This window comes from Uloborus diversus, chromosome 3 (assembly GCF_026930045.1).
Source record: "Uloborus diversus isolate 005 chromosome 3, Udiv.v.3.1, whole genome shotgun sequence".
Classification (NCBI taxonomy): domain Eukaryota; kingdom Metazoa; phylum Arthropoda; class Arachnida; order Araneae; family Uloboridae; genus Uloborus; species Uloborus diversus.
Window position 1 is genome coordinate 32,601,748 of NC_072733.1, and position 26,655 is coordinate 32,628,402.

Genomic DNA, 26,655 nt, shown 5'->3' on the forward strand with positions numbered 1-26,655 from the left:
TGTTATGTACAGTAGACCCTCGTTTTACGCGGGGGTTACGTTCCACGGAAATGCTGCATAAATCGAAACCACGTAAATTGAGACTTAATAGTAGTGTTAAAATAGGGGTTAGGTTCCATAGATAAAAAAACTACTTCATTATAGTGATGATTAATTGTATAATAAGTTTAATGTGTACTTATATCGATTTTATGCACAACATGTATAAAGAAAACATTAATTAATTTCATGTTCTGTTTATAAAGAGGAGCTAGCAATGATAGTCTTTTGGCAGTCATTAAGAAGTTTTCTCTGTAATTCTTTGCAGAGCATTAACGCATCCATGATCATTTGCGTCATTTCCATGATAGAATCTTCCTTCACTAATAACTCAGAAAGATCATTTCTATTGTCTAGGAATGGCTCAAAGTTTTCAGTGTGAATGTTTTTGGTTGTGTGTTACCGATGTCGGTATCCTCGTTGGTTTTGGCCGCCTTTGTCACTCTTAAAAGCTCTTCTGGGAAGAGCTTTGGAACCAATTACATAAAAGGTCTCTGGTAGCCCAAGCTCGATTATTAGCACGCCAAAATGCAGTTTATTACGTGTAATCTGCAATCTTTAAGAGTTTGGATTTTGAAAGGGGGGAAAATTTTATTTGCATTGCCGCATCCGCATAAAATAAAATAAAGGTGTGTCAAATCTTAAACCCGCATAAAATGAGGATCTACTGTACTTATATCAAGATGTCAAATTCTTATTGAAAAAAAGAATTTATGTATAAAAATTTTCTTTTTAAAGTGCAGTATTATAGAAATACAAATGTGACGACCAGCATCAGGCTGTAGGCCCAGCTAGGCTGGTCCTAGGCAGTTTATAAGTCCCCAATAAGGATCGATGGCTCTCTTAAAGCTATCCACCCCCTTGCTTGTTGCCGTTTCTTCCGGTAAACTGTTCCAAGTGCCTACAACTCTACTAAAGATGTATTTTTTTCCTAATTTCCGGGTTATCCTGAGATTTGAATAGCTTAAAACAATGACCCCTTGTCCTGCTTTCTGTGCAAAAACTTAACCCGTTAACATCTTTCATTTTGATAAATTTAAACAATTGAATCATGTCCCCTCTGATTCTTTTTTGATCCAGGCTATACAATATATGTGATGTTGATTTTTTTTTCTAAGTTATATGAATATATTCATCAAGTTTGTCTGGAGGATATTATGTACTTTATGAGAGGATATTGCTTTAGAGAGAGTAGTTGCAATTAAAATTCTTATTATTGATAACTGAGAAATTTTTACAGATTAAAATATTGCGTTTGGCAAAGTTTTTATTTCTATTCATTCCACTTCTTCAAAAGAAGTTTTTGAAGATAGGATGGAAATTTATTTCTGATTTAAAATGTAAACAATGAATCACTTGTTGAATGAGTATTAAAATCAATGTAGTAATTACTTCAACAGCTCATCAATTGGTCAGTAAAAGTCAGTACAAGTCAGTATTCTTAATCTTGGTCAGTATTTGTCAGTTTTTTCAAAATTTAGTCAGTAAAGTCAGTATGTTTTTGCAAATTTGCCCAAGAATTCATTTTAAGAAAAATATCGGCACTGGTATTTTTTCCCATTTTTCTGATAAACTTTTTAAAATTCCAAAAAAGTGAGACATTACTAATGCTGCTACGTAATTTTGCAAGCCAGGTAAAGTTTGAATTATTTTAAATAAGAATAATTTGCTGTTAGCTTCTTTTCAGTCTACTTTCCACAAATACTTTTAAGAGAGAACAAATGTATGCTTAATCTGTTGTAAAAAAAATCCTTAAAAGAAATAATTGTCAAATGAATTACTAAGTTAATGAATACTGCAAAATAAATATTTTGAAAGTAAGGTATTGGGATGGGAAAATGTGTGTCTAATGGTCTGTCTGATTCCCCCCCCCCCCCCCATTGTAAAAAACCTTTCTTGTTCAAAAAATTTTAGAGAGGGTGCATCATTTCCTTTTTCCTCAATGGTAAAATAAAACATAATTACCTATGCAAAAATTTTAAGAAAGATATAAATCTCGAACTAGCAGGGAGATTTGTTTTCAACAAATTTATTTAAAGATAGCGTGACACATGAAAAATATTTCTCAAATTTCGTTGTTTTAAGGATATTTTTGAGAAATTTAAAATGTTTTAACATTAACATTAATCCTGATTTAAATCCTTTATTTAAGAAATTAACAATGCTAAAAGTAATTTTTTGTTGCAAATATTTATTAGAAAGTAGGCGTATGTTTAAAGTTTTTTTTTAAATTTAATTTTATTTATTTTAATAATTTTTAAGTTTTGAGAAATAGACAAAGAGCTTTATCTTCTTTAATTGAAATGGTTTTACAGCATTGACAAAAGTTGATGATTGGTTGATAGAATAAAAATGAAGGGAATTTAAAGTATGAGAAAGCTGTAAATGTTTTTTTTTTTTTTCGTTTTAACTAATGATATTTATGTATCTTTATTTCCTCAATAAATGTTTAAATTGCTACGAAATTCATTTTTGTTTTGGCAATGATTAAAAAGGATAATCAAGAACTCTGTTGAAAAAAAAGTAAGTTTTCAGGAAAAAAAATGTATTTTAAAGTTATCTGATTAAAATTGCTTCTAATGCATATAAAACATAAATATCATTTTAGCAGAAAATTGCTTTATTTAATTTATTTATTTATTTATTATTATTTTGTTAATTTTAAGAAATCTCCCTTTCTTCCATTATACTTTAAAGTTCATAGTAGAATAAATATTATCTTATACACTTGCCTCTAAAGTAATCAATAGGGAAGTTGCAACCTATTAAATGTTCATATGTTGGCTATGGGATATTGTTAATTGACCCTCAAAACTAAAAAATTCACCATCACCGAATTTTAAAACACCGTGGTTGATTTTTAATGATTTTTTAAAAATCCACGCGCAAAAGTGCGCGCTTCTGAAATGTCACGAGCCTACGTCATAGGGCGCGAATGAGCAGCCTTCCGCCGAAGATCCCTCGTTTTCGCTAGGAACATTTTGAGCGTGCTGATATTTTTATTTTTTAGAAATTCAATAATCCTTTTGAACACACTATGGAGACCGGATTGGTTAAAGCACAATCTAAATAATCTTCCTCATGTAACATCAATGATTTTATTCGAATATTTCCGAGAGGATGAGAGGTTTAATGTTCCAGAAACACGAGGAGTTAAATGCGAGGAGATAAGCCTTTTACGTTTCGTCTTCGAAGTCGAATGTGTGACCTTCGGCTTCTCCCCTATCGGAAGAGGGCATGACGTCACTTCCTATGCCATTTGACGTCACAAGAGCTTGAACTTTAAAAATTAATTAAAGCAAAATTACTTATCGTATCGCAAAGAATTTTTCACCTATGATGTTCATACATGTTACTCTATCATATAAAAATAAAATTGAAAAATCAAAAACTTCCCTATTATCACTGCATAAGATCACAGCGTTCATATTTTATTTTTGAATGTGTACAAAACCGTTACTCATGCGGTACATGGTAAATAAGGTGTGATTTCTCAAAATATTGATTCATCAAATTGATGTTTTTCCCTATTTTTGTCCCAAATGTAACAAAGAAAGAATTGGATGAGAGAATTTTTGGTGTATTATTCTCAAGAAAGACAAAATATACTTTTATGCTTCTTTTAAATATCGCGTAACTTTCATTGTGTTAATAAATTTATCATGATACAAGGGAATTCAATTTCTACCCAATACTTCTTATTTGCAATTAAAAGTCTTCTGAACACGAGATGTTTTTGCTTTTACTATAAAGTTTTCAGACTTTCTTTTTAGGCTGTTTCTCTCTCTCTCGATCCCTCTTCTTGATCTTCTTTTTCAAACATAAATGCTTAAAAACTTTTTGAAACATGTACTATTATTTTCACGCTAACAAATATATACTGTTTTTTTTTTTAATTAAAAAATGAACAGCGCTGAGTGTACAATTTATAGACTTTATCTTCTTTCTGTTCTTGATTTCAAAATTTTTATACTTGAAAGTGGTTTTAAAATGAAAAACTAATGTGAATAATGATGAAAAACTTTTCTCAATTATTTAGTAAAATTTTGAACATTTGAACAACCTTTTAAATTAATATATTTTCCTAGTTGCAGTAAAAAATCGTCATTCTTATGGTCAGGAACTGATCAAATCCGGGTGCCAGTCTGCCCAAACAACTTAATAGGTACCCCAATCAACCAGTATTTTTTTTTTTTTTTTCAGAAGCCATGTTGCACTTAGTATTTCTTTAAACTTAATAATAATTCGTCTGGCGTCTAAAAAAATTTCCGGACTCCTAACTTTTAAAAGTTTTTGTAGGTCTCTGCTCATCATCATATAGAAAGTATGTAAACTAAAAATATAGCTTTTAGGCAAAATTTTATTTTATGTTTACATTACAAAAGTGTCATTGTCATACATTACAAATAAAATAAGCATCTTTTTTAAAACCCATAATATTGCTGATTATTATTCCAAAATAAGTCAAACAGTATTTTTAAATGTGTACAATTTAAAAGATTTTTTTAAACTTTTTCCTGAAATTGTTTTCCTGTGAGTTTTCAAAGGAAAAAATTCTGAAGGAAATACTATTCATAACCTTTTGATAATATTTTGACCAATTGCAAGATCTTTTCATTTATTTTCGTAGTTTCAAAAAATATTTATTCATTATTCACTAAATATATAAATTAAACTCGCATCTTTCAGTCAAAATTTGTACCAAATAAGCTTTACATTATGTTGATGAAAATTACAAATAAAGCTAGCATCTATTTCACTTAGTATGATACTCTTTTTTGTTATGCCAAAGTTAGTTAAGTCTTTAAATTTTAGTCAGTATTTGGTCAGTTTTTAGTCAGTATTGGTCAGTATTTTATAAATTTTTGCCAGTAAAGTCTATTTTTGATCTTCCAAACAGTTTTATCCCCCGCAACAGGAAATTCTTTTGTATGAAAAGTAGTTATTAGAGATGAGTTCGGGCTCATTTTTGAAAACCCACGCCTGTCTTAACCCGAGAAATGTGACTGAGCCCAGGTGATATTTTTCTCGGACCAAAATCCGAGTCCAAAGAAAACTTTCTTGTATCAAAAATCAAGCCTTCTACAGTCTAACATGATTTAATGAAATGATAGTCTCAGCTGTTGTTTTACAACAAACAAATATAGGTACTTTTATTGCAACTGCGATTGGTTTAATTTTTTTTTAAATATCTCCATTAATGAAAAATGTTATGTCAAATATTCTTCATTAATAGAAGTTTCTAAATTTTCTCAAAATGCTCCACTTCAAATGCATTACTGTATGAAATGTTACAATAGTAATCGCAAAAGAATATATTGTAAAAGAGCGTAAATTTATTTTCAGGTTTTTTTTCTTTTTTGGTTAAATTTTCACATAGATTTAATTGATTTAAATGTTGATTATTTTTTCTCACTGCATGTTCTGTTTATTTGCTTTGAATTTGTTTGGAGATCGGCGATTGAATTTCTTTGCTTGAGTCCAAGCCTGAAACCTATTTTCTGGTCTAAAGCCTAAGCCCGTCTCATTGCTAGTTGATCAGGAGTCTGGCCAGAAGATATTTGGGTCCGTTAACGGCCCCTTCACAAAAATCCAATCTACCAAAACGGACCTTTCACAAAATCCCGATCAATCAAAACGGACCCTTCACAAAATTCTGATAAACAAGAATGGATCTCACAAATTATTTATTGAAAGAGCAAATCTGAAATAGCATATTTCCGTGTATAAAACCGATAATTTTTGGAACCTTTTTTAAAGTCAAATTAGAGGGATCAGCTTATACAAAATCTGCTAATTTTGCAAAGAAAAAAAATCGGCACTCTTGTGATGCTCCTGCAAGCGATAAATAATTGCTACTGCCAAATAAATATAATGCTTGTTGTTTGTTTCTTGGAAAGAAATTAACAGCTGAAAATAAGTTTGGTTTTAAATAATTTTGTTTGCTTATTTTATCACAGCTGATTAGCAACAGTGTTGTTGTAACCTTTTCTGGAACGGCGTTGGTAAGCACTTTTCTCCCTGCTCATGATATAATAAACAATAATAATATATATCAGCGAAATGAACTTAGAACTGCAAAGGGATAGTAAGGGTGATGGAAAAATATGATCGCTTCAGATAGGGTTACCAGCTTCAAAATTGCGTCTGGCGTCAAACCTTTAAATAATGGCTTGATTAGAAAGTATTCTCATAATTTTACCTGCTTGTCAATATTTGGGTTTTAATGGTGAGTGTGGCGCAATGTTTAACAGTTATTTTGAGAGAAAATTATATGGGTTTGATTTTTCGAGACTAACAAGGATGATTAACTTTAAATAAACTCATTTACTTAAGGTTTTTTTTTAGATTTTGTTTTAACAATTTTTATTTATTTATTTTTTACAAAATTATTTGATTTTTCAGAAAATTAATTCATTTTTCACAAAATTATTTGACTTTTTACAAAAAATGGACCTTGTGAAAAATCCCGGACAGACCCCTGTTGATATGGTGTAGTTTTTTTTTTTTTTTTTTTGAGAGCCGCAAAAAAAAAAAAATAAATAAATAAATAAATAAAAAGTAAAATAAAATAAACTATGAACTTGCACTGTTTATCAAAAAGTCTTTAATGTTTCTTTTTCTTTTAAATGTCTAAATGTTTGATAGTTGATAAATAAATTTATATCTACTGTCAGTTTTCAAAAACTAGATATTCAAAGATGTAAATTAAATCTTAAGCATTCATTGAATCAAGGCTAATCTTTTTCTTCTGTTGTGTGTTTATTTTAGTAATGTGTTACATTAACTTGTACTTTTTTGGCTCAGCTTTTATCTGATACATTGAAGTGTAACAAATATAATACTGTCATAATTTCTTTTTACAACAATGGTCATTAAGTAATGCATTTTTAAAACTGAAACAGAACAGCTCTTTTGTTCCCCCCTTTTCCCCCTTTTTGCATTCTAAAACGGCTTTTAATCCTGTTTCAATGTTAAGAACTGCATATTTTGCAAATTTTTCCTTTAATCAAACTAATTTTCAACTGCTCTTTTGTCTCTCTGAAATATGTAAACTTACAACATTATGTGTTTATTCACACACAGACATGAAAACAGTTTTATCTAAAACCTTTGAATAACCTGTGTTAATAGTACCATTGTATCAAGAAAATAACCTTTTTGGCAGTTCAAAATTTTAAGTTGATACAGACTCAAATCCACTACAGAAAATTATATTCAAGTCCAAAAATATGTTGATCTCTTGCACAAAGCTTAAAGATTACAATTTTCTACAAAAAAAAAGTTCTTTTTTTCTATATACAGACAGTATCAGCGCACCTGGAATGTCCTGGATTCAGCCCATGATAAAAAATGTCATGTTAAGGCTTGATTTTCAGCAAAAAAGGTCAAAATTCATTGTAACAGATAGTCTTGAATTTTGGGTTTAAGAACAAACGTACTTATCATATTTTACAGATTATATGTAAAATTTACTCATCTTAGCCATTTCTATTAGCTGTTCTGACCCTTTAACGCATCAGTCCCGGTTTTGTATGCATTTCGAAATTGACTGCATCCATTTCTATAAAACTCACTCATTGTTCTTTACTAATAGATTCTAATGCCTGAATACTAATTATTTTGTGGTTAGCATTACTTTTAATTTTTCTTATTTGTCTTATTGTATAATTGAGGACTAGTATATTTTGTCAATCTGATTCGAAATGCAGCCAAGTTGATTTAAGAGACTCGTAAAAGTAATCATTAGGTTTATCTGTAGACTTAAATTAATGAAGCTATTATGATTATAATATTAGAAATAAAATTTGTTTAAAGAATTAAGGACACTTATGGCAGCAATAGAATATTGAAATCAGGATATTGTCATGGGTAAAATTTTTAAATACTTCAAAAACATTGCAAATTATATAAATTTGAGAATTTTTCCAACATTTGTTGCCTATTTTTTCACTCAGATCTGCCAAGTTAGGTGAAAAACCGCCAAATGGGCTGCTGCTTATTCATTGCTAAGGACGCAGACTTTCTTTTTTTTTTTTTTTTTGGTGTTTTTCTCCTAGTGCCATCTACATGATTGATGTATATTTCTTGCCAAAAATAACAATAATAGTCTCATGAAGCATAATATTAGCATAGCTGCCAAGTGCTCCATTTTTCCCGGAGTTTCTTGGATTTCTATTGCATACTCCAAAAATCCGATTTATTCCAAAAAAACTCCGATTTTTCGACTTTTCTTCACTTTTTTTTTGTTTTCTGAAGAAATTTCCTTATCCTTGAAAGCAGGAATTATGTACAAACTCAACAAAAGAGAAGACAATTTGATGCTTTGGAAGCATTAGTATCAGGATAAACACTGAGGGGAGCGACGATCGGAGAACATCGGTTTTTGATCAAGCATTTCAACTGAGTGTAAAATTCGCCTCCATGTTTAGTCATTCACAAGATGGAAGTTGACAATGCTAAGTGCCTAAGTTTTCAAAGACAGAGCAGATTTGGGTATTTGTTTTAACTGCAAACTAATTAAAGTAAAGTAAAATGTGCTGCAATTTTAAAAAAAAATTATTTTGAATAATTTTTTTGAGAAATGAAAAAAAAAAAAATTATACTATTTAAAATTTCATCTTATCCTCACTGCTTTGGAAGCTATTGTGCTAAATATTTTCAATTAAATTGTAGTTTCATGAGGATTTTAAGTTATTTGTATGCAACAAATTCAAACATTCCTATCCTAATTTTTGACTTAGTTGCCATATTTGGTCATTTTATGAGATTTAAGTACATAATTCTCTTTTAGTGACCAATTTTCCAAAAACGGAATAAGATTTTTATTGCAATGCAAACTATTAAAAATAATTAAAAATGTTTTTCGTTTTTCAAAAAATTCTTAGTTATTTTCTCGAAATATTCAAAATTTTTCTTCAGAATATTATTTTATCCTCATGGTTTAGATGCTAATCTACTAAAAACTGATTGTTTCATCTAAATTATAGTTTTTAAGGATTATTAATTATTTATAATTACTTTTATGCAACTAATTCAAAAATCTTAATTTTTTTCATATTCGCCATGTTTGGTCAGCCGCAAGATGGAAGTAGACGAGACTTAATTGCCTAAGTTTCCGAAAATAATTGGACATTTATCTCGATACAAACTATTGAAAATAACATAAAATTCAAAAAAAATTTTTTTTTTCAAATTTATTATTTTTTTTAAGGGAAAATTTTATCTGTATTTGATTCTCATTGTCTTGGAGGTTTTGCTACAAACTGAAACTATTTCATCTGAACTGCCGTTTCCTGCCGACTTCTCATTTATTGATTCTTTTTTTTTTTTTTTGCAAAAAGATCAGAAACCTATTTTAACTTAAATTTTCCATGTGTAAAAAAATTTTGAATAATACTCTTTTAGAATGTGCAAGTCCTATTCATTTATTTATTTATGAAAGTTTTAACCCCCCCCCCCCCCAGTTTGTATTTCAAAACTTAGCAATCGTATTGACCACTAAAATTTTGCGGTCTAGTGGCCACTTGGAAAATTCCTGAGGATTGACCTTTACTATGAAGATACATAAGAGCTTTACTTCCAAGCATGAGACGTAATTGTGTTTTATTCTTCAATATGTTCTTATGCAATGCATTTTAAATACACGTATATGCATTAAAAAATATTTAAAAAGAGGTTGCAGTTTTATTAAACCAAACTAATGTTTTTTTACTTTTCAATATGTAGCTACGTAGCGATGCTTTTTTTTTAAATAATTTTATTTTAATCTTGGTTGTAGTTTTGCTGAAAATTAAACATGAAAATTTAGAAAAGCATTATAATGGTGCTTAAAACTTATAGAGGCTTACGGTACAGAAGGAAGGTTTAGCACAGGCCACGATTTCTTGCTCCTATTTTAACCTTCGTTGCTCCTATTTTTTCCCTTTGGTGCTCCTATTTTTTTTATCTTGAGGATGGTAGCTATGTATTAGTTTTGATTTGTAGGTTGGCAATTACAGCCTTGTACTTGCTAGTCAAGCCCATCATTTCGAATTTTTACAGGGTGGGAGGGGGGGGGGGCATAAGTTGTGTACCCAATGCAAATTTTATCGGAAAGCAACAAAACTTGCTCCCACTTTCGGAAGAAACATTATTTTTTCAAAGCCCAGGGGGTTCAATGGACCCCCCACCCCCGACCACCCTAAGTTACGGGCCTGTTCCTGGTACAAAAAGAAGTAGTTTAGATTTCACTAATAAATGCAATTAACATTTGTAAGTACATTTAAACCATATTAATAATGAAAAGTTTTCGTTGGTGACTTGTTAAATTCTTTCAACCACATATTGAGCAATAATCATTACAATTATCTTGGTGCAATGTTAGCCTTATGTTATTTAATGAACATACACCATTCAGTCTTTTTTCTCTCTCATTATTTTCATTTCACTGTAAATGTATATTAAACTTTAATGTTTAAATGTAAATGAAAACTTTTGATTGCTTTTTTTGTGTAAGTGATGGTGAACTTATTAACAGTGTTTAGTTTCCTTTAAAAAAAAAAAGAAAAAAGCTTGCTGTACCATATAAAAACGAGCTGATGTGTGCATCACATGACTTCCTTTTACTCCAATTTAATGTCATTTTCTCATTATTGGCAGTTTTAATATGTTCAATAGTTTACTCTCTAAATATCACCAACAGTGGCCAAATTGAAACCAGATTTAAAAAAAAAAAATCGCCAAATTTGTCACCAAGTTGGCGACAAAACTTGGCGTTCAAAAGACTGGCGATATATCGCCAAGTGTCCGCCAAATTATAACATCATGTGAGTTTACATCAAAATTAACAATGATTTCCCCCCAAAAAGGGGCAAAAGACCCCCTTAGGAACATCCGAATGCAACCAAAAGAGAAGGTGCACAACTAGACCCACTAGGAGTCTACCTGCCAAATTTCAACTTTCTAGGACATACCGTTTTTGAGTTATGCGAGATACATATGCACGTACATACGGAGGTCATCAAAATGGATATTTAGGGTGTCTGTACTTTTCTAGGCATATATCCACGTGTGGTTGGGTCGAAAAAAAAACCTCAACATTAATTCGGGGGTGAGCAAAATGGAAATTAAGGCCGAATTTTGAGTGAAAAAATTTTCGTGAATACAATACTTCCTTTTTTGGAAAAGAAAGTAAAAAACTAATGTATGTTAACAATGCTTTGAAACGGAAAAGTGTTTGACTGCAATTAACATGTAGTAAACAGCAGATGATTTCTTAATAGGCTATTGGGTATATGGGATTCATCATATTGTATTGTGAAAATTGGCAAAACTGTTGCTTTGTTTAATGGGTATGCTCTGAAATTCAGGAGGTTTTGATAAGCGTTCAAAGAACAAAACTCATTTTGTGCTACATATGTAAAAGTGAAAAAATGTAATTACGGACTGCGGATAGAAGTATGATGTCAGTACAGGATATGGCCACCATTGTGGGCAGTGCAAGCTTCCACATGTCGGGTCATGCTTTGCACAATATCATTCCAGCAGCATTCAGGGTAATTTATCCCATTCCTTTATCAGTCACGGGTGAGGGCTTCCTTGTTTATTGGAGGACATCGTTGACCAGCAAAACTCCTCCTTAAATCCTCCCAAACATTTTCAATGAGTTTGAAATCTTGAGAAAGTGCTGCATATCCGACAGGTTGAATGTTCTTATCCTGTAGCTAATTCTGGAGAGCAGCTGTTTGATCACATATTGCATTGTCATCCATGAAAACAAATTTATTACCCTCTTCAGCACAAAACAAACATAAGGCAGCAGAACAGCATCAACGTATTTTTGACCAGTAATTGTCCTTTTTGGAAACACATGAGCGACATACGGCCATTGATCATGATCCCATCCCACACCACTTTTAGGACATTGGCCCTTTTAATGTTTGCTGGCCTGTGTGCAGTACCACATTCAGGCCAGATCAGTTGTCATCCACAATCAGGCAACAGACCAAACCTGCTTTCATCAGAGAGTATTTCACAAGCCCTGTCAACTTCCCTCCAATTGCTATGATGCTGACGACACCATTGAAAAGATGCAGAATGCTGACTTGTAGACAATGGGATTGTAATCAACAAGCAGGCGGCATATAGTGGTGCACGCAAATGTCTAGCTACAGTTTTGCAGGGTTATTGGCTTGATAGTAGCAGCAAGAAACTGCTACCTCAGTCGCTGTGCCTTTTTGTTGCTAGCACTACATACCTCTGTTCTGAAGGCGTCCTACTGCATACAGGACCTCCCCTTTGAGGTTTGCTATTAATTTAATTTGTTTAAAATTATTTCCAACGCCTCAAATCAACACTGGCTGAGGTCAAACTCCCTGTTAACATCTTTAATTTTTGATCTCGTTTCATTCTTGCCAACAATACAGCCACCCGTAAAATCATCTAAGTGATGTCAGGAAGACATACCAAAAATTACAAGTTCCTCAATTGATTGTTTTCCGTCAAACTCTGCCATTGACTAACAATGGTCCTTACATGCCGCATGCTTTAAATCGTTTGTCAGCACTATCACGTGACAAATAGTGTCGTGAATCCGAAATTTGCATATGCACAGCATGTCTTACTATATATATACCGCACATATGCTAATTTCCATTCTTCCTTGTTTACTATTTTGTGGTTGCTATTGCTGCGCTGCTATTGCTATTAGGTCTTAGCAATTGTCTACCAATGTATACACACACACATGTATATATATATATATATAGAGAGAGAGAGAGAGAGATAACTGAATACACATTTTTTTTAGAAGGTTGATACTCTATATTGACATCCATACTTATTCTTTATATTCAAATTGTAAAATCTAATATTCAAAGATTAAAATTCTTGGAATAAAGTGCAAATATATGCATATAGCCTTAAATTCCCTATACCTGACTTTTCTATAAACGAGCACGACTCTACATTACTTTCGTAGATGCGGAGATGCAATTTTTGAATTTAAAACTGAGAATTTTCTATTCAGAGTTCAATTTATTCAATGATAAAAGTCTTGGGATGTGATAAAGGTTACTGGAAAAAACCATGCTTAAAATTTTGGTGAAAAAGTTTTATATTTTGTTCGATCATGCTATAGAATTAATTTGACTTATTTTTTTCCCCTTAAAGTGCTTATAAAAATGGAGAATTGAAGCAGAAGTCACTATGGGAAGCTATGCGACCATTAGTGCCTATATTTCTACTATTTGCTAGTACCACATTGTGGGCAATGTCTTCACCTACAGATATTATAAATAATGATCCAAGAGTATTTTATTGGTTGGTTGGAACTGTGTTTTCTAACATTGCTGTAAGTTGTTTTCATCATTTTTCGGGCATTTAGTGCTATAATTTTGAATGTATGCCTATACACTTGTAAAATTAAATGCATATTTTGAGCATAAACATGCCAAAATGTATTCTTTTGTGGCATTCAGCACATAAATGTTATATGGTTTTGAGATTTTGCTGTATGTAGCGGAAGAATTTTTGTTTTGAAAGATTTGTTCAAGAGCTGGTTAAATTATTCCAAAAATATGAAGGTTTTTTTTTTTTTTTTGAGGGTAGAGTGATTGTTATTGAGGCTGTTACTATCATTTTTCTGTATAATATATAGCAATGAGATTAACCCCTTTGCACTTGCAACTCGCCATGCAGGTAACAGTAAGTTTTACCATTACACTCTTACATCACTGTGCAGACAACCTATTAAACACTTTTAGGACTGTATCTATATTCTAATGCAGAGATTGAATTGAATGATTAATAAATAAATGAATGAATCAATAAGCAAGTAATTGAATTGATAACTAAATAATACAATTGAATGAGTTAATGATCAAGTGAATTTTTAAAGGATTGAAAGATCAAGTGCAGAGCCCTATACAGTCCTGTTGTACTTGGTACTTTTACAAAAATTGTTCTAATAAAACTGGTGCTTTCCTAAAAATTAGTAAGAAAAATCACAACACATTCACAAAAATAACATTAATAAAATTTTCATTTTTTGAAAAATCCCCCTTTTTTTAACTTGAAAATTAATTGTTCTACTTAAACCCATAACTACCAAAGCAAAAAAAAATACCTTGCTCAGCCCATGCAATATCTTTGGATGCATACATATTACACCCTTCCAAAATATTATTACTTGCATTGTGTATTAGTAAAGTTATTCCCATAGTTTTGGATTGCAATGCAATGATCTTGACAGTGTATGCAAAGAATACTATTTCAGAGAAAAGGGGATGTTTCAGAGATTCTGAAACAAAGTAACTGGGCAGTTATTGCTTGTATTTCTGTTTATGTAAAATATATTTTTTATTCTTCTGTGTCTCCTGTTTTCATTTACTGTTTCTAATTGGTGCTTTTTTCTGTATTTAACCATGTTTACAGCATGTGGCTTGACTATCCACGGAAGAGCGTTTCATATTGCTGTGCTATTTCTTGTAGGGATTTTAAAAGTCATCAACTTGGAGTTTTTACTTTATGCCAGAAATGTTTTGACATAATTGTTTTATATCACCCACAAGTGTATAGTTTATAGATTAGTGGATAAGTCTTTTAAAAATTTATTTCTTTAGTAAATTGTTGAGCTATCCCGATTAAAAAAATAACCAATAAAGATTGTGCTCATTGAGAGAGTTCGTATTTCGTACACTATTTCGAGACATGGTAAATTTCAGTCTGAAAGCCTTTCAATGGAAATTGCATTCCCCCTCCTCCCCCTTTTTTTTACAATTGAAGCTAGTTTTATTACTAATTCATTCATTACATGTATAATATTATTAAACTATTTTTTAGCCTATTTTCCCCGTAAAAGTTTTTTTAACAGGAAAATTCATAAAATAAAGGTTTAATGCATCACAAAATCATCTCTAAACAAAGAAAATTTTCAAAGACAAGTAAATTAAATAAATGTTGGGAAGGGGGGTGGGGAGCCTTTCGAAACATGTACTGCAATTTTTTCCAAATTTGCGCTCTTTTAACCTTACTTATATTTTTACTTTTCAACCAAGGTATTCTTTCCTTTTTTTTTTTTTTTTTTTGGTCAAAAAATATCGAGCGCTAAAAAATCCAGAAAATTTTAGAAATTCATAATATATTTTTTTTTTTTTTTGCTGAAAAAAAATTCTTGAGTAAAACCGAAATGCAATTTCCCATAGACTTCACAAATTGAAAATTGGCTGATTTTTAGCGAAGTGCATGTAAAGGGCAATTGATTTCATTACATATAAAAGTGGTTATTGAAATGAAGGAAAGTTTTAATATTTTTAAGTTTAGGACAGGCGAGAAAAGGTTTTGATATGAATAATTTTCCTGAAGTACTTTTTTCAAATTATAATTTATGTATGGTTATACTTCTACTTTTTTTTTGCTGAGCTAGATGTTATTGTATATCTGAATTAATTCTAATTTCCAGTATTACTCTTTCAACTTTCAAATACCATTATCTCCCCTGAAATTCTTCAGCACTTGTGATTGTTTAGAGAAAAAATGATTAGCTTATAAAATTGTTACACAATTTTGAGAAAAATATATTTTTTTCCCGCATTTGCTGATTTTTAAATAAAATGAATTTAGTGCATTTGCTGCTTTTGTTGTACATTGGGATTCATTTATATTTTTTACAAAGTGATACATTCGTGTTATTCGCATCTTAAAATAACTATGCACATGGCAATATGGCATGTTAAAAGTTGAAATATCTCTTAGAACTGGGTTTCTGGTCACTGTGACATTGTGGGTAATGAATTGGCTGATCAATTAGCTAAGCAGAGTTCCAATACCCCATTTGTGGGACCTGAGCCTGCCCTTTGTTTGCATTACAATGCAATCAGGTTTACTCCAAAGAACATACTTATGGGTGAATCATATGTTAGGTGGCTTTAGTCTGACTCTCAGAGACAGGCCAAAGTTCTCAACCAGTAGCCTCCCTGGTTTAAATCCAGGGAGCTGCATAGTCTGAGTAGGAAAGAAAATAAAATGTCTGTTGTGTTACTAACTGGACATTGTTCTTTTAGTAGGTATCTTAATATTATGGATATTACTGACAATCTTTCCTGTAGAGGATGCGTTGTGGCAGAAGACAGCTCAGTTTATGTACTGTCTAAATGTGACTATTATTCTGCACAAAGATTTGAACATTAAATATCACTATGTGGATCCTTGGGAACTGCCTAACATATTGGTTAGACAACTGCTGAAGTTCATTTCTGTTATTGGGTTCTGCTATTGGTCTTAACACGGATAATACAATAGACCGGTGGTCTCGGTGCTTGCACTGGTTTTAAGCGCCTGGTTTTTGACTTCATGCTTCATATCCTAGAACAGAAATATACATTAGTAAGAATACTCTGCAACTAAATAACCAAACCTCTTCATACACAATGTCGAAATTCTTTGATTTTCACTCCTGACGATCTATGTTCAAAGTATCCAAAAGAAACTCGTTAGAGAGTAAACCAGTTTTTTCTCCTGCGTGACATCACTTGTGAGCTGCAGTTTTGCACTACGCTCTAAGTAAGACACGTTTAAGTTTCAATACCTTAATTAGCTGGCAAGAACTGGAGGGCAGGGACAAAGTGGGTGACTTCTCTTACTTGGCAGTCAGAAGTTGCTTGTTTATGCTGATTCTTCGATTTGACTGACTCGCTTTTGATGAACATTATTAAGCAAAGTACTCTGCGTCATGATTTTTTGAGCTTTTTAAAACCTGAACTTCAGTCTATAATTCCAAATAGTCAGTTATTTATAACTGACTTTTAACCTACAAGAATTTTCTTTAGCTTTATATGACAAATATAAACAAATAGCTAAACAAAATGGTACCTATCAAATTCAAACATTAATGGAAATAAAATTGTGTGCCTTTTAAGTACTTTTTCCACCTAAGTAATGTAATTCTAAATAGATTGAAAGCCTCTGTTGTTCGCCTGTGAAGTAGTTTAATAAATATATCTTAACTTAAGCTACAAATTTAAAACTAATAACATTAATTGACTCTTAGAAAATGAGTGCATTTAAAAACGGTAGTAATAATACAAAATAATTTTTCTTTTGCAAAGATTTCACTTTTTAACAATTCCTGCAGCGTTTAGTTTTTCAACTAATCGTTCCTAGTCTCTCTGCCGATCTAATGCTTAATATTTTGCAGTTAATTTGTTCGCATTTACAGGGATGAAAATCTTCCGCGAATCCGCGATTTTCCGCTTTTTGTATTTTTTTCATTTCCCGGACGCAGAGCATTTTCCAGTGATCGATCGCGATCGCGTTCTTCCCGTCAAGATTTTTGCTGACTCGCGTGTTCTTTCTAAGGTAGAAAGAAGGAAGGAGCTTCGTTTTGTGAGTGGGGAGGGAAAAATCCTCGAGAATGACATAGAAAGCGTCGGTGTTTATGCATTTCGAAATCCGATTGCATCCGCTTCCATAACACTCGCTCATTTTTGTCTACTATGCCATCCTATCACTTATTTCTTTATAACTTTTTGTGGACTATTATTTTCAACCCTTCTTGTATGTATTTTGTTTTTTGCTGAAGACTTGTGCGCTCATTGTTTTGCCACACTCATTTCACAGTCACTTTCTAGCGATCGCGCAAATACCCCCTCACCTCCCTTCTGCCCCGACCTTCCCATCAGGATTCTTGCTGAGGCATACATTCTTTCTTGAGTAGAAAGAAGCAAGGAACTTTTTGCTGTGTTGGTGAAGAGGGTGAAATAGGAATGGAGGGAGAAATGAACATGAACATATGTCTTTTTCTGGAACGCCTGGAGCTTAGAGCTCCTTAATTCCCTGTATAAAAATGTCTAATAGGAAGTTTAAAATTAAAAACGACTAAAAAATTTAAAAGTGAAAAAAAAAAGGAAGTGAATGGATAGGCCAATCAGAGGAGAGGATGGCTCCTCCCACCCTGGTGGCGAAATCCCGCGCAAGAATGGGGGTCGTTCGAAGATGGGAAGCCGAGGCGACAACAGAGAGCACTTTTCTCCGCGTTCGCCTCAATCCTGTAGAATTGCATCAATAGAGGTCGGGTCAGGTGGCGTTAGAGGAAAACATCGTAATACATGACTCGCCCGTGTTTCCCGAATGGCAGAGCACCCCTACACATCTATCGGTTTATTAATAAAAATATTAATTTGCCAATTTCCGGGCAGGGGAGGGAGACTGCCAGTCCTAAGATAGTAACAGGACTGCCAATACTAGTATAGGAACGGCGAACCGATCCTAAGATGGTTGGCGTACTAGTATATTAGGGGGAGGAATGCTGGAGAGTGATGGTGGGAGCAATTGTTAGATGTAGCTTTTGAAATCCGATTGCATCCGCTTCTGTTACACTCTCTCATTTTTATCTGCTATGCCATTCTACTGTTTAGACATTAATACCTTTTTGTTGACTAATATTTTCAACCCTTCTTATACTTTATTTTTTATGAAGACTGCCAAGCCCATTCAAATATGTTTATTCTATTCCATCCAAGTTAATTTAAGCCAACATCGTTCTTCAAATCTAGTTTTAATGCATATCAGGCTTACCAAAGATCTTAATACATTCAAATTTATTTTAATTAGAATGTGCTATTTTATTATAACAGACATGTAAATATAGCAAATTAAAGATGCTTATCTTCTCAAATCATGACATAGTGTTTAAAACTTTTTTATCAATTTAAAAATAATCAATTTTATGCTAGTGCTTAAAATGACCATCAAAGCTCAAAAAGTTTTAGATTGGATTTTGTTTTTTAATGATTTTTATAGAATATACCCAGCTGCTCCACAAAAAGGTTAGCTACACTGATAATGTCATTTTGTAATCATGGTGTCCAATGATTCAGCTTGTATTAAGTGTTTAATTATACGGAAGTTTTATAGCATTATATGTTACATTATAAAGTTTTAATATCACCTGATTTGTGGGCTATGGGAAAATGAAAATAGTAAATGGAATTGATATATCTGTTAAAATCTTAAATAAATGCAAGCTTATTTTATTTATTCATTTGTTAGCATTTCTACTAGTAAAAAAAAAAAAAAAAACATTTATCTTTTAATATTTGAAAGACAGTATAGTATTGATATAATTTCACTTAATGTAAGAAATATATATCTATTCAAATTTTAAGTCTCGCAATTTTTCCTCTTTTTTGACTTCGGGCTGTTTTCATCCCTGCATTTAAGTAGTGATTGTTTTCCATTTCTGACTAATAACTTTAAACTTATGTTTCTTGATTCCCATGGCTGTAACTAAGGAGTGGGTTTTAGGGTTCAATCCCCCTCAAAATAATTTTTAAACAAAGTAAAAATATGGTTTTTATAAAACTGTTTTGCTGAAAACTTCTTAATACTGTTTTATTATTTTTTTATTTTTTTCAATTCCATTTAAAAAATAAAACTTTTTTAACAAATTTGTACAAATTAAGTGCTTTTTCTGCGGTCTTTATTTTTATTATTGTTGTGAATATCATTTCCTTTGAAACACTAGTTTTCTTCAGATTTTGAATACCTGACGCTAACGAAAACATCAAAGTTTTTTTTAATTTAAAAGAGCTAAACTACATTTTACATTTTTAAAGTGTCAAGCAGTATGAATTTAAGAAGTATTACTTTGAATGCGTATACATCAGTACATGGATCTATTTTATTTCTCCACCCCCCCCCCCCTCCTTTTTTGAGTTCTTAAATAGACATGGAATATTTAATAAGGGTGAAGTTACATAATTTTTTTCTTCCATTTAATGGAAATGTCCCCTTTTATATTTGCTTATACTGATACCCTTACCCTCATTTAAATAAAGCATTGTAACAAAAACCAATATAATATGTGAACAAAATCAAATTTTATTCGTCTTGTATAGGTTTCACGAGAAATGTGTTGGTAAAACCCTCCCTGATACGAAAATCTGGTGATGGCCTTGTTGGTTTTGACATTTTTTTCTGTCCATTTTTATGATAAAAGTAGCTGATTCACTAAGGGGGGGTATACAAAATTTTTTGGAGGGCCCCCCAGAAGTTGAAAAGTGCCCCCCCCCCTTCCTTACACTGTTTCACTAACAAGTTTTCATGACTTTACTTTTTAGATGTTTTTGAAGATCTCCTTAAGGCCAATTAATATACTTATAAGTACATAAATATTATTATTCACTGATATACTTTGAACAGGGGCGTAAAATATCTTCAACATTTCAAACAAATTAAATGCTAAAAGGAACATTGTTATAATGACTATAACATAAGGGCATGGTTATTAAATAAACTCATACCTCATTTGAGTTTAGATAATTTATATTTTAACCATAAAATGTTATGTAATTGAGAAAATCATAGCTTCATAACATATAAGCTTAATTGAAGAATTTAGAAACTATTTCTCTGCAAATTTCAAAGCGGTTGCTGATTTGTTCTTAAAGCCATGATACAGTTGAGATATCATTTTGATACTGCATACCGTTTGCATTAACATTTTGATTTTGTCTAGAAATAACCATGCAATTTCTTTCATTTGGCATTTTTATAAGCTGAGAAATTAATCTAGCATTTCGCAAATAGCTTCGGATCAATGTGGCTCTTCTAGGTACTTCTACACATATTTTTAAAAATGTAAATTTTTGATCCCATCAACAAAAAATTACTGGACAAACCACGATATTACCTTCCTTTGAGTTCGCAACCGGTGAGTTACTCCCAATGACTCCAGTATTACGTCTTTAGCAAAGAAAAATGCTTTCATGCGAATATGCTTTGTGTAGTGTGCTCTTTTTAAATAACTAAAATAAATTTCTTCATATCACAGAGGAGTAAACTAAAAAATAATAAATGAAAAATTAATTTATCCCTGTGTGTGGTGGTATTCCCCCCACCCCCTTATTAAAATCTGCCTCTGTGATTCCTGATTCACCCTTACAGACTAATAAAACACGCGTGGCTGTTTGGATAAACACTAGTGAGGTGAGATATGGTGTCATTTGATTGGCAATCGTTTCCCCGTCTCGAGTTGCAGGGTGAAGGGGAGAAAATTCTCGCTAGGAGGATTGAATGAAGCACGAAATGTGGCAACCGACTGTTTTCTCAGCGGTCCTTCCTCACGTACTGTCCTGGATGGCTTGAACGTTGATCATCTGGGTTGCCTTTACTCTTGCTTCAGCGCATACAATAGCAACTGAATGGGAGTGCTCATCTTTCTCTCAATGGTCTGAGGAGCACAAGGTGGAGGGGCGTCAACTTTTGAGGGAATGCTTGCGTAATTAGATACTAATAACTGAAAAAAAAAATAATAATCAGCTTGTACCCAATTTCTTCCAACACAAATCTTCTATTATCTAGGTGAAAAAGGAATTTTTCTAATGCATCAGCAAGTTGACGCTTGCCTTTTTGTCACGTGCTGTATGCATGATCTTGACTATATAATTCTGTAGGGGAGACCGGGGCAAGATGACGAGCCGGGCAAGATGACGAATTCCTTATTTTTTCCGTTGTCCCCCAGTTAACAGCATCTACAGCATACTATAAGGTCTCCTATCTGCTGTTCGTTCAGCAATAGCATAGAGACGCTGAAATCGCCATATTTGTGTTAGTTCTGATGCTCTGGTTGTTCCCCGTTGCCACGATCTAACTTTTATGCATTTGTAAATAAGCTCTGCTACAGATACAGATAAGTTATATCGTATCTGTTTAGTATTTATGAGTAACTTAGTTTAAATACCACATATTACCATAAATAAATGTCAATTAATCGCCTTCTTTTATGGTAATGGAGAAAAATCCGTTCAAACAGGCAGTCTGGGGCAAGATGACGGCCCGAAACGCGGGGAAAAGATGACGAGCTTGCCTATTGCCCGTGTTTCACAATTTATTAAACTGACTATGTTGTCCACTTAGTTCCTGTAAACGCTGTGTGTTTGTCCACGTGACCTTGCGCTTCTCCTCTGAGGTTAAAGGACGCATTGAATCATGGGAGGTGTCGTTCGAAAGCCGGTGACCAGAGGCTATTTTTAAACTAGTTGACCAAATGGCTAGTTGACTGAATTAAACCAAGCAAAGAAACTCCTGCTCTGTTGATTAATGACAATCATAAATCTCGCATAACTTTGCAGGCTATCTTATATTGCAGTGAAAAAAACATTATCATGCTGTTGGGTTGCCACCCCACACATCACATCGACTCTAGCTCCTGGTGTGTCATTTTTCTGCCCATTAAAAACCTTCCATAACTAAGCATGTGACAACTTTATGATCATTCATCTAGGACAAACTATCACAGACAAAAAAATTGGTGGGCTTTTTAGCACCGCTTACTTCAAACCAGCTACAGTTGGAAATGACGATAAATGGTTTAAAGAATGAGGGATCAAGACTCATTATTCTCTTTTTTTAGCGGACTATGATGTTGTTGGCGATTAAACTGAAAATATTAGTGCTAATTCTCAGACCTTGGGAGTGGAAATGCAAAATAAAAACCCTCCAGACGAAGCAGAAGCTATGGCAAATGCTGATTCCGATGCACCAAAGAAGCCTGTTAGTGTTTCTGATTTCAATGTATTGCCTAACGCAACACAATGTGAGAAAAAAAAAAGCAGAAAAATGAGCTCAAACATTCTGACAAGCACACCCATCAAAGGAGCAAAGCGGAAGGACAAAAGGATTATTTTAAAAAAAAAACAGGGAACATAAGCTCGTAAAGCTAAAAAGGGAGTAAAAAAACTGAAACTAAGTTCATTTAGGTGCAAGTCTATTAGGTCCCAATTCATGCCAAGCAATTCATTTGCATCAACTTCAAAAAATCGTGTTATAAGATGCCCTGCTTGTAAAGAGGAATATTGTGACCCTCCAACTGAAGAACGGACCCAGTGCTATAAAAGTCAAGAGTGGTGGCATGAGGCATGTTCGAGTTATGAAAATGGCATTTTTACTTGTGTCTATTGTTCGCTGCACAACTTCTACATTACTTCCACATCCACTTCTTCTACATTAGGCTCCAATGGGTTACGCTTAATTTGATACTTTGTAAGATGTAAAAACACAGTTATTATTTTTAAAACTAGGTAACATATTCAAAACATAAAATGTGTTCAACCTTTTTCAACGTTGTCATCTTGCCCCAAGGTCAAAGTCATCTTGCCCCACTACTGGGGCAAGATGACGATTTGTTAAGGTCATGAAAAAATAAAAATATCCTTCGTTATTTTTATTTGAAAAATTAAATGGTAATATATTTAATACCACAAAGGACTACTCTAACAGCTCATGTGAAATTAATTTTACTATCCTTAAAAATGAATTAATAAACAACAAAAATTGTTAACATAGTCATCTTGCCCCGGTCTCCCCTACATGTATGCATCTTTAGAAAGCTTAGAAACTGCTTTTAAAATTGCATTTCATATTTTTTTGGAACAATGAATATCAGATGGGAGAAACACCAAACATTACATCATGAGAAACACTGAAATAAAGAAAAATGATGTAATTCAACAAACTATAAAAAAATTTTAAAATAAAAAGCATAAAATGTATAAACATTTAAAAGCGATTTTTCATTTACCATGTTATAAGGATTGTAAATATGTCAAGTTTTTAAGATTTGAATAAAATATCGTAAAACTATAAGTATTTGTTCAAAAATTTAAATTTTTTTTCTTAAGAAGGGTAGTGTGGGGGGGGGGGGGGCAGTGACTTTTGAGAAAATACTCCACTCACTATGTACTACAGTTTGATAGAAATTCAGCTAAACCCTATTTTGTTAAAACATGAGTTCAATGTTGGGCCTTCATTTACTGTTTTTCTTGGAAATTAAAGGTATAACAAATGTGTGCTACTTAGGCAAGTGTTTTGGTTTACCACTTTTTAAAGCTAGGTTGTCACATGGAGAACATGAGTCTTGACTTTTGTTATTAAGAATTTAAAAAAATTAAGAGCTGTGAAAAATATAGAGAAATCGTACCTGTTGTCTTGTGAAATTTTGGTTGTTGGTCTGAGAAATCAAAACTTATTTTGAATTTGCTTTGTGAACCCTGTCTTTGCGGTGTTTATCCTGAAGTTTTGTTTCATTATTTGTTTTTATTTTAGTGCCGACTCATTGTTAGTCAAATGAGTTCAACAAGGTGTGAAACTTTCAACTGGTTGTTTTATCCTATTGGAGCTGCATTAGTCTATGTGTTTTTCTATCAACATCAAAGTGAAACTGAAGTTCAAATTGTATGGGCCTTGTTGTTGTTGTCTGTTCTAGCTCATATTCATTATGGAGTTTGTGTTGTAAGTATCTTATTTTAAATTAGAAAATTTTGATACCTTGCTCATTTAGAAAGAGTCCTTGTTATGTTGCTCTGATATGCTTTGGTATAATAAACAATTCAGTTGAGTATAACATAATATTTAAAAGCTTGACTGTTCTTGTACCAACATATTAGCTGTAACAATGCTAAACAAGATTATGAAAATTGAAATTTTCCTCCCTGAAATGTGAATGAAGAAAACATTTCACCCTATATTTCAAACTCAGCTTCAACAAGAGATAAAAAGTAGTCAATCGCCTGCCGATAATTTCAATTTTGTCAGCAATACACCCATGAGCGCCCATATGCAAAATTTTAAGGGGGGGGGCTTAGATGTTAAAATTGAACATTTTTAATAACTTATTCATTAATGGCTGGAAAAGAAATTGTTTTACAATTTTTCAAAGAAAAAAGCACTAAAAGCAAGGAAGTTCTCATTTCTAAGGGGGATGGACTTGAGCCCCCACTTGCCCCCCTATATGGGCACCCTTGAATAGACCACAGGTAAAACAAGGAGAGTATTTTCATATTTAGTATTACAGGCAAAACTATAGTAGGATAACATCTAATTATCACCGCAAAATATCTTTTAAGTTGACTACCATTGTACATTATTCCTTAGATTTATTCTAATATAAAAGCTTCATTTTATTGTTTAACTATTCTGTTTGTTCACTTCTAAACCATACAATTACTTCCTCTTGACAGAATCAACTACTGCTTTTGATGATCGAATAATATTGGTTATAGCAGGGCTGCCACTGATAACTGTACCTTTAAACTCCCTTTTTTTTTCTCCTAAAGCAAAGGATTAAAAAAAAATAATAAAAACCTTTCATTCAGATTAATTTTCCCAATATTGACAATTTTAATATGATTTAATGGTTAACCCTCTAAATATCGCCAATAATGGAAAAATTTAAACCAAAAAAAAAAATTAACTCTAATTTGAATTCCGAAACTTTGAATTCAAATTATGTTTTTCGCAATCACGAGTTGCGACAAAACTCTACTGGTTAGAGTTATTGTTTCTAGAAATGGCTCCCCCGCCCAAGCATGTCCCTCCTCCTGGGTGCTTACGTGTATATAGTTGTGTGTAGGCTTACGTGTGTGCACATAGGCGTGTGTATGTGTGTAAAGGCGTGCACGCGTAAGCGACTGTGTATGAGCATGTGTGTGTAGGACATGGACGCCACCGCCCAGCAAAAGGGGATTCCAAGGGACTGTGCCCAGGACCAGCCGCGCCGCCGCTGGTGGACGGTGGTGCTGCAGGCCTGGTCCAAGCTGAAAAAGGAACCGGAACATCAAGGACTGTCAAGTGAGAACAATAAGAAATCGTGATTGCTCAATAATAATTTGCTTGTAAGTTAACCTCCTACTATCAGGAAAAAAAATCAGGATTTCTTTCCCAATATTTTGAAAATAAGTTTTTTAAAAGTAGAAAAATTTAATATAATAAACACATTTACGTTTTTGAATAAAAATATGAAATGTGTGATGTTCATATTTTTATACAAAAAGTTTTGTTCTTGCCATTGCAATTTTTGCAAAAAATTTCTTTCTATTATTACTATTTTCATTAAATGTTTGCATTCTGAATGAATGTCAGTAAAATATTGCATTTTAATTTTTTGTATCTTTATTACGTACATTTTAGTGCTAATTTCCACTTGGTTGGAAATTTTGCCAATACAGTGTTTCTGTTTCTTTTTATGCAGTCAGTTTTTAATTTAATTAACAGTCAGACAATGAGAAATTATTACCAGAAAGTGTCAGTACTTATTTCGTTAGTGCTTCTTTAAAACAGTTGGGCTTTGCTTTATTTTTGATTTGTGTTTAGGAAACCTTTACAGAAAAGTTACCCTTTCGCATTGGCAAATCCTCATCAGAGTAAACACTGCAGCTTACAATTTAAATGGATGATATTCGAAAATCCCCACTCTTTGCATTAAGCAAAAACTTCTTATATATTATAACTTCTGAGTCACAGCAATGCATGGTTGAGACAGCTTGTTATATATATATATATATATATATATATATATATATATATATATATATATATATATATATATATATATATATATATATATACTGATGAGCCAAAACTTAATGACCACCCTGTCAATAATGCATTGTGCCCCCTTTTGCCTGCAAAACAGCTGCGACTTGCCTTGGCATGGATGTCACAAACTCTTGGTAGATGTCTGGAGGATATGGTGCCAAATGTTAATGCGGTGGTCACTAGGGTGGAACGAAAAAAACAAAGTTTTTATTTTCGAACCGAATAGTGTGGAAAAGTTGCGATTGGTGAAGACATTCAAAA

At 32.5% G+C, this 26,655-nt stretch overlaps 1 protein-coding gene across 1 annotated transcript in view; it reads left to right on the top strand.

Annotated features, from left to right (window-relative positions):
* Nucleotides 1-26,223, top strand: part of LOC129218324 (ethanolaminephosphotransferase 1-like) — an 83,732-nt gene extending 57,509 nt beyond the window's left edge. The window contains exons 7-9 of the mRNA XM_054852560.1: nt 13,192-13,372; nt 24,124-24,309; nt 26,170-26,223. Coding sequence (XP_054708535.1) covers nt 13,192-13,372; nt 24,124-24,309; nt 26,170-26,223 — 421 coding nt within the window. The remainder of the gene's footprint in view (nt 1-13,191; nt 13,373-24,123; nt 24,310-26,169) is intronic.
* Nucleotides 26,224-26,655: the final 432 nt, after the last annotated feature.